Source organism: Gorilla gorilla, chromosome 10 (assembly GCF_029281585.2).
Source record: "Gorilla gorilla gorilla isolate KB3781 chromosome 10, NHGRI_mGorGor1-v2.1_pri, whole genome shotgun sequence".
Lineage (NCBI taxonomy): Eukaryota > Metazoa > Chordata > Mammalia > Primates > Hominidae > Gorilla > Gorilla gorilla.
The window spans coordinates 53,070,378-53,080,229 of NC_073234.2; the positions used below are offsets into that span (position 1 = coordinate 53,070,378).

The window sequence follows — 9,852 nt, forward strand, 5'->3', positions numbered from 1 at the left end:
AGATATGCGGTGTTATTTCTGAGGGCTCTGTTCTGTTACATTGGTCTATATCTCTGTTTTGGTACCAGTACCATGCTGTTTTGGTGACTGTAGCCTTGTAGTATAGTTTGAAGTCAGGTAGTGTGATGCCTCCAGCTTTGTTCTTTTGGCTCAGGATTGACTTGGCGATGCGGGCTCTTTTTTGGTTCCATATGAACTTTAAAGCAGTTTTTTCCAATTCTGTGAAGAAGGTCATTTGTAGCTTGATGGGGATGAAGAATTGCCCTTTACATTGGAATTATTCTTAGGTGCTTCATAGTTTGCACAGTATTATTTATTTATTTATTTTTGTTTCAACTTTTATTTTAGCTTTATGGTGTACAGGTGTAGGTTTGTTGCCTGGGTATATTGCATGGTGCTGAGGTTTGGGGTATGACTGATCACATCACCTAGGTACTGAGCATAGTACCCAGTGGTTTTTCAACCCTTGCCCCCCTTCCTCCCTACCCCATCTAGTAGTCCCGTTTCTATTGTTGCCATCTTTATGTACATAAATACCCAATGTTTAGCTCCCACTTATAAGTAAGAACATGCAGTATTTGGTTTTGTGTTCCTGCATTAATTAACTTAGAATAATGGACTCCAGCTGTGTCATGTTGCTGCAAAGGACATAACTCTGTTCTCTTTTACATCTGCATAGTATTCCCTGGTGTATATATACCACATTTTCTTTATCCAGTCCACCGTTGATGGGCACATAGGTTGATTCCATGTCTTTGCTATCGTGAATAGTGCTGCAGTGAACACATGAGTGCATGTGTCTTTTTAGTAGAATGGTTTATTTTCTTTTGGATATATACCCAGTAATGGGATCACTTGGTCGAATGGTAGTTCCGTTTTAAGTTCTTTAAAAAATCTCCAAACTGCTTTCCACAGTGGCTGAACTAATTTACATTCCCACCAACAATTGTTGAGGTATCTCCACAACCTCAACAGCATCTGTTATTTTATGACTTTTTAATAATAGCCATAGTGACTGGTGTGAGATGGTATCTCATTATCATTTTGATTTGCATTTTCTGATGATTAGTGATGTGGAACATTTTAAAATATTTGTTGGCTGCTTGTATGTGTTCTTTTAAGAAGTGTCTAGGCTGGGCGTGGTGGCTCACGCCTGTAATCCCAGCACTTTGGGAGGCCGAGGTGGGCGGATCACGAGGTCAGGAGATCGAGACCATCCTGGCTAACACGGTGAAACCCTGTCTCTACTAAAAATACAAAAAAATTAGCCCAGCGTGGTGGCAGGCACCTATAGTCCCAGCTACTCGGGAGGCTGAGGCAGGAGAATGGCATGAACCAGGAGGCGGAGCTTGCAGTGAGCTGAGATCGTGCACTCCAGCCTGGGAGACAGAGCGAGACTCCGTCTCAAAAAAAAAAAAAAGAAATGTCTATTCATGTATTTTGCCCACTTTTTAATGACTTTTTTGTTTAATTGGATTGCTTAAGTTCCTTTTAGATTCTGGATATTAGAACTTTGTTGGATGCATAGTTTGTGAATATTTTCTCCCATTGTGGAGGTTGTCTGTTCACTCTGTTGATAGTTTCTTTTGCTATACAGAAGCTCTTTAGTTTAATTAGGTCCCACTGGTTAATTTTTGTTTTTGTTGCAATTGCTTTTGAGGAATTAGTCATAAATTCCTTCCCAAGGTCAATGTCTAGGATGGTGTTTCCTAGATTTTCTTCTAGGGTTCTTATAGTTTGAAGTCTTATATTTAAATCTGTAATCTATCTTGAGTTACTTTTTGTGTATGGTAAAAGGTAGGGGTCCAGTTTTATTCTTCTGCATATGGCTAGCCAGTTATCCCAGCTTTGTATATTGAATAGGTAGTCCTTTCCCCGTTGCTTATTTTTGTCAACTTTGTCAAAGATCGGATGGCTGCGGGTGTGCAACTTTATTTCTGGGTTCTCTATTTTGTTCCTTTGGTCTATGTGTCTGTTTTTGTACCAGTACCATGCTGTTTTGATTACTGTAGCCTTGTAGTATAGTTGGAAGTTGGGTAGCATGATGCCTTTGGCTTTGTTCTTTTTACTTAGGATTGCTTTGTCTACTTGGGCTTTTTTGTTATTGTTGCTCCATATGAATTTTACAATAGTTTTTTTCTAGTTCTACAAAAAAAGACATTGGTAGTTTGATAGGAATAGCATTGAATCTATAGATTGCTTTGGCCAGTATGGCCATTTTAATGATATTGATTCTTCCAATCCATGAGGATGGAATGTTTTTCCATTTGTTTGTGTCATCCACGATTTCTTTCAGTGGTGTTTTGTAGTTCTTCCTGTAGAGATATTTCACCTCCTTGGTTAGGTGCATTCCTAGGCATTTTATTTTTTTGCAGCTATTGTAAATGGGATTGCATTCTTGATTTGGCTTTCAGCTAGAATGTTATGGTGTGGAGAGGTGTTACTGAGTTTTGTGCATTGATTTTGTATCCTGAAACTTTGCTGAAGTTGCTTATCAGTCTAGGAGCCTTTCAGTGAGTCTTTAGGGTTTTCTAGGTATAGAATCATATCATTTGTGAAGAATGATAGTTTGACTTCTTTTTTAATTTGGATACCTTTTATTTCTTTCTCTTGTCTGATTGCTCTGGCTAGCACTTCCAGTTCTGTTGAATAAGAGTGGTGAGAGGGGCATCTTTGTCTTGTTCCAGTTCTCATGGGGAATGCTTCCAGCTTTTGACCAATCAGTACAATGTTGGCTGTTGGTTTGTCATAGATGGCTCTTATTATTTTGAGATATGTTCCTTTGATGCCTAGTTTACTGAGAGTTTTTATAATGAAGAGATATTGGATTTTATCAAAAGTTTTTCTGCATCTATTGAGATGATCATACGGTTTTCATTTTTTATATGCTTTGCATAGTATTTAAAATGGTATCTTAAAATTACATTTTCTAATTTGTTTGCTGGTAACAGAATTGCAATTAGATTTTTGCATATTGATTTTGTATCCAGTAACCTTGTTAAATTCTATTAATTTTAATAAATTATTTGTGCATCCTTTTAGTTTTTATGAAGACAATCATATCATCTGTAAATAGAGTTTTGTTTTTCATTTCTAATTCTTATACCATTTTTTCTTTTCCTGCTTTACTGTACCACCCTTAATATAATCTTAAATAAAATCTTAAATCTTAAATAATGGTTACCTAAGCTTGTTTATGGCCTTACAGTCAGGCGATCTGCCCGCCTTGGCCTCCCAAAGTGCTGGGATTACAGGCATGAGCCACCGTGCCCGGCCTTCAATGTTTTTAACTCAAAATAATCAATATTTGGGAGGCCAAGGCAGGTGGATCATGAGGTCAGGAGTTCGAGACAAGCCTGGCCAAAAGGGTGAAACCTCATCTCTACTAAAGATTCAAAAATATTAGCCAGGCGTGGTGGTGTGCACCTGTAATCCCAGCTACTCAGCAGGCTGAGGCAGGAGAATTGCTTGAACCCGGGAGGCGGAGGTTGCTTTGAGCTGAGATCGTGCCATTGCACTCCAGCCTGGGCGACGGGGTGAGACTGCATCTCAAAATAATAATAATAATGTACCAGTCTGGTGGTATATTTGGGGGTGGCACATCTTTCACTTCTTCGAGGGGCATGTAAGTTTTCACACCTCTACTATTAAGTGTATACACATGAAACTTATCAATGTCATTTAAGTAGACATTCATCTCTAATAGTACAGATGTCAAAGAACAAAGTCATCAGACACACCTTCTCTTCCAGAGTGGCCTGCCAGGTCAGATGATCCTACCTGGACCAGCTTCTCTTCAAACACTATGAGATGTTTTCTGTTACTTGTTACTTGATTCAGTGACAAACATCATTATCAGCCAAGCAACAGAATGAGGTACGATGTGATTTCCATGAAATTGTCCCATTTATTTAGACAAATCCTTCACTGAGTAACCTCTAATGGTAGCTAGCAAGGCACTAAATGCTGGGTATCACAGAATTCTTTCTGGCACAATAAACCACAGGTAAGCATTTATCCTCCAGTAGGACAAAATAATTCCTCAGGTCAAACCTCAGTTTATTCTTAGACAAATCCCAGGCTTCTCTGGAGTGTAGCTCACTGACTTGTTTTCCCCAGACTGTGACCTAAGCCCCAACATGTCCATTGAGCACAGGCTTCCAAGAAACATCTTAAACAGTGCTCTCTGCCCTTCCCTTCCCTTTCTGGGCCCCCAAGAGAAGTCCTAGGCACAAGAAAAGTATCCCAAAGTAAAGATGATGGGAATAGCCTACTGCCCAGATGCTACCTTGACCTAACATCAAATCATACCTAGAGGGAATCTAGAGCTGCAAGGAGTGGCAGTGAAAGGGTAGGTAAGCTCTAAATCCAGATAGAGAATATGTGAGATTGAGAGACATGGAGAAGACAGGGGAGTTTGACCAGAGTAAGATAAACGGCAGGCAACCAACACCACAAATGGGAAAAGGAGAGGGAGAAGAAAGAGGATTGGAAGTAGACTGAAAAATGAAAAAAGACTAACACAGGGTAGTGTGAGAGTGTGTAGAAAAGAGAGTAGGAGAGGAGAAAATAAAGAGAAATGGTTGGCACAACTGAAAGTTAAGCAGGAATATACTTATCATCTATAAGCATCTGAAGGTGGGGATGGGTGCAGTGGCTCACACCTGTAATCCCAGCACTTTGGGAGGCCAAGGCAGGAGAATCACTTAAAGCCAGAAGTTCAAGACCAGCATAGGTGACATAGTGAGTACCTGTCTCTATAAATTCTTAAAAAAAAAAAAAAGTATAAGCATCTGAAGGTGGAAGGGATCTGATACATCTTAGCTCCAAAACAACATGAAAAGTATAAGACAGACTTAATATGAACATAACAACTTCCTAAAAGTTACAATAGAGAGATAAGAGCATAAGAATTGTGACTGCTCATTCTTTGAAAATGGAAAAAGAACAAGATTTATTGCCAGAGACAAAGAGACAGTTGAAAGTTCTCTGAAGGTCCATTCTAGAAAGGTTAGATATATTCCCTGCTCATAGCTTCCCTTTTCACACAGGGATGGTTGGATCCTTTCCACCCAATTGTGTGTAACCGTAAATTCCAGCCCCAGGAGGAAAACCATCTCCTATTAGGAAGGCATGCATGAGCCCCCACCCAGCCCTCAGCTCCAGCATGCACAGCATGGGTGGCTGCGGTAGCAGCAGCAACTGCCGGGCGAGTGAGTCTGGGAAGAGGTGGGTGACTGGGAAGAGCTTGACATGACTGTCTCCAAAAAGGTGCAAATCACTGTTAGCTGAGGGACAATTGTGAGGATTAGAATGTTTTTATTTTCCCTGAAACTTCAACCCATTCATCATTTTAAATTAGGTACACAGAGGTTGAGCATTTTTGCTTCTAGAAAAATACACCTTCAAATATCTCAAGTGCTTCCTAAATACAATCTTCTATAACCTGATAGCCACCAACCCTTTCCCTCACACACTCCATTCTTCAATTCCTAAAACTTTTCCTCAGTTGGCATGGGTCCCAGACCCAATTATCTTATTTTTTCACCTCTGAATACATCCTGGTTAGTGGCTAATCCTTCAATATTGAGGGCTCTGGAGCAGATGCAATACTTCACTTGATGCCTGATCAAACCAGAGTAAAGAACATTACAACCAGCCCTTTCTTCATGTGTTGATATTATGATTCCATGTATGCAGCCTGTGATGACCCTGGCATTTTCACCACCCCATAACACTGCCAAATTACTAGTTTACTAAGTTCCAAAAGGTTGACCACCATTCATCCATCCTGTTTTATAACTGGGCTTCTGGGACCAAGTGGGTACCTTCTATTACCCCACAGCCATACCCTTGTGCTTTTCCCATCTTCCCTCCTCAAGCAGGCCCTAGATGCTAAGGAACGGCAGCACAGTGACGGAATTTATCCTCGTGGGCTTTCAGCAGAGCTCCACTTCCACACGAGCATTGCTCTTGGCCCTCTTCTTGGCCCTCTACAGCCTCACCATGGCCATGAATGGCCTCACCATCTTTATCACCTCCTGGACAGACCCCAAGCTCAACAGCCCCATGTACTTCTTCCTTGGCCATCTGTCTCTCCTGGATGTCTGCTTCATCACCACTACCATCCCACAGATGTTGATCCACCTCGTGGTCAGGGACCACACTGTCTCCTTTGTATCTTGCATGACCCAGATGTACTTTGTCTTCTGTGTTGGTGTGGCCGAGTGCATCCTCTTGGCTTTCATGGCCTATGACCGTTATGTTGCTATCTGCTACCCACTTAACTATGTCCAGATCATAAGCCAGAAGGTCTGTGTCAGGCTTGTGGGAACTGCCTGGTTCTTTGGGCTGATCAATGGCATCTTTCTTGAGTATACTTCATTCCGAGAGCCCTTCTGCAGAGACAACCACATAGAAAACTTCTTCTGTGAGGCCCCCATAGTGATTGGCCTCTCTTGTGGGGACCCTCAGTTTAGTCTGAGGGCAATCTTTGCCGATGCCATCATGGTAATTCTCAGCCCCATGGTGCTCATTGTCAGTTCCTATATGCACATCCTGGCCACCATCCTCAGCAAAGCCTCCTCCTCAGGTCGGGGAAAGACTTTCTCTACTTGTGCCTCTCACCTGACTGTGGTCATCTTTCTCTACACTTCAGCTATGTTCTCTTACATGAACCCCCACAGCACACATGGGCCTGACAAAGACAAACCTTTCTCCCTCCTGTACACCATCATTACCCCCATGTGCAACCCCATCATTTATAGTTTCTGCAACAAGGAAATTAAGGAGGCCATGGTGAGGGCACTTGGAAGAACCAGGCTGGCCCAGCCACAGTCTGTCTAGCAGGAAGGCCCTGAAAGGAAAGCTCCTTCACCTGGGGAATGGGAGAGTTACCCCATCCCCAGCCCTGGCAGATGAGTAACTCTCCTATGCTGAAAGGCTCCAGGAAAGAGCGTTCATGGCTTCCTTGGCACTAGAATCAGACCTGAAAGTTCCTCCTGATGTCCAATGTCCTGATGTTATCTCTCTGACTTCACTTCCACATTGTTTTTTCTTGGACCTTCCTCGGGAGAATTTCGGATTTTCCATAGTTTCTTTTCCTCTTAAGTTCTCACAACAGGATTCAATAAATAAGTGCACTTAACTCCATTTTATTTGTATATACCTTTACATGCTAGTCCCCCAACCTGAGTTTCGTACATACATTTAGAAATAAACTCTTTTATTTTTCAGCTTTTCATTTTATTGTTTTTCTTTCTCAAATTCCACTCTCACTTCCTGGGTCTACCCTCATCTACCCAATTCCTGTGAAAAGTAGGTAAAGAAGCAACAAAAAAAGGGCTGGGTGCAGTGGCTCATGACTGTAATCTCAGCACTTTGGGAGGCTGAGGATGGAGTTTGAGACCTGCCTGGGCAACATAGGGAGACCCATCTCTACAAAAAAATTTAAAAATTAACTGGGTGTGGTGGCACATGCCTGTAGTCCCAGCTACTGAGGAGGCTGAGGTGGGAGGATTGCTTGAGCCTGGGAGGTTAAGGCTGCATGAGCAATGATGGCACTGCTGCACTCCAGCCTGAGCAACACAGCAAGACCCTGTCTCATTAAAAAAAAAAAAAATGAAGAAGAAGAAGGAAGGAAGGAAGGGAGGGAAGGAGGGAGGGAGGGAAGGGAAGGGAAGAAAGAGGGAACTAGGGGTAAGTATTCACATAAGAAAAGTCAGTTAAAGAAAAAAAAAAAAAATCAGCACCCTGAACTTCATCTTCTTAGCTTCCACCAGTCGTGGGGGGAGAATGATACTAAATGTCAACAGTGCACTCAGTTTGTCTGTGTTGTGTGTTGTCGGGGACGGATGGGTGATAGAGGCCAGTGTGTCAAACCCCTTCTCCTAAATCCTCTAGCTTCCATTAGCAACAGGACCATCTGCATGATATTTCCCTTCCCATGCAAGTGGCAAGTGCCTCTACCAAGCTTCTCAGGTTACCTATTTCCTTCCCTGTTATCCATACCCCAAATTAACTCCCCTCTCCCCCTACTGCCTTCCTTTTTCTCTTCCATCTTTCATTTCCGCCTCAATCCTACTCCACCTTACCTCCTCATCTTACACGGATCCCTGTATTTTAAGGAACCCTTCTGCATACTACCTCCACCATTGCAGAAGTCTTTCAATTTGTAACCCTGCCCTCTGTGGCTTCCTCTAGCTTCTCACCTTAACCAAACATAGCTTTCTTTGAGAAGGTACTACATCCTCAGCAGTTCTCTTTCTTTGAAAATTGCATTTTTCTCATACCCCTTCATAATAAAACAAGGGGGTAGGCCTGTTCTTTATTTCCCAGTGCACTTCCATAATATGAATGGACCTCATTTGGGATGCTCTCAAATAGATGTACTGCCCTTTCCACTCCTGCACATCACACACTACCCTTTGCAATGATGACTTAAAACAGTAGCTTCTGGCAGGGCGTGGTGGCTCACACCTGTGATTCCAGCACTGTGGGAGGCCAAGGTGGGCAGATTACTTGAGGTCAGGAGCTCAAGACCAGCTTGGTCAACATGGTGAAACCCCGTCTCTAATAAAAATACAAAAATTAGCTGGGCGTGGTAGCGCATGCTTGTAATTCTAGCTACTTGAGAGGCTGAGGCAGGAGGATCACTTGAACCCAGGAGGCGGAGGCTGCAGTAAGCCATGATTACACCACTGCACTCCAGCCTGGGTGACAGAGTGAGACTCTATCTCAGGCAAAACAAAACAAAACAAAACAAAACAAAACAAAAACAGTAGCTTCACTCCACAAAACTCCAATCTTTTGAGTCCAAATTGATTTCTCCAGAAATCAGAGGATGTGAGAAGCTCTTCTTAACAAGGAGAAAGGAGAAACCACTGTAATTGGGAAGAAACAATAAATGCAGAACCTAAAATTTCCATTGTCAAAATTTGCATCAAAGTTAAACAGGCAAGAAAGACCTTAAGACTATTGCAATACGAGATTAAACTCAACACTACTCAAACAAGGGTCTGGGAAGTTTTTAAGAGCTGCTGTATGGGCAATCACATGACATCTGTGTTTGCTAACTGCAAAGGAAAAGGAAACATTCTTGTATCTTCAAAACAAGCTATAGTTTTACAATTCCAAACAAGGCACCCACAGGAGGTTAGGCTCCCACCCTCCCACAGAGACTGAGAGATAGGGGTGCTATCTTCCTTGATGATTACATTTCAAAGGGATGGCTCACAGGTCCTTGAGAAAGACATTCCCTAGGTCGTAAAACTGGCATAAGCTTCTAAGGAGATTTATACACATTTCAAAGGAGCAGAGAAGAATTTTGCAATCACAAGTTTTCTAAAGTAAACACTCAAAGAAAGGGGAGGTCAGGGGCCTAACGTCCAGAAGAAACCTGTCTAAAGTTGTCAGACTGGGGTGAATGTTAAGGCTCTTTTGGTCACCACTGAGAACAACAACAACAAAAAGGTCCCAATCTTTCCCCCTAGGGTCTCAGCTTCTTCTCTAGGTTTGAAAATTCCTATCTCAAAGAGGAAAAAGTGAAGGAAAGGAAGAAACGGAAAGGAGAAGAAAGACTGCTTTTAAAAAGTTTTCTAAGAAATCATTTCTTAGCTTTACATTTGCCCAGCACTGACAGATGCTGAGATTATAAACAAGACAGTCCCAGCTTTTGAGAATCTCAGTCTAGTAGGGCAGGCAAGAACAAATAATGGTAATAGAAAGGGCAAGCATTATAAAAGGCCTACACAAAGTACTTTGGAAGCACATATGATAACATACTTATTAAGCATTTATATTGTAAGAGCTTTCCATTTAATCGTCACATAACCTTATGAGGTACTAGTATTA

General features: G+C 42.0%; 1 protein-coding gene across 1 annotated transcript; it reads left to right on the forward strand.

Moving 5' to 3' along the window:
• Window positions 1–5,892: 5,892 nt before the first annotated feature.
• Window positions 5,893–6,846, forward strand: OR10AD1 (olfactory receptor family 10 subfamily AD member 1). Its single transcript, XM_004053040.5, has one exon. It carries the CDS (start codon window positions 5,893–5,895, stop codon window positions 6,844–6,846), a length of 954 nt encoding a protein of 317 aa, XP_004053088.1.
• Window positions 6,847–9,852: the final 3,006 nt, after the last annotated feature.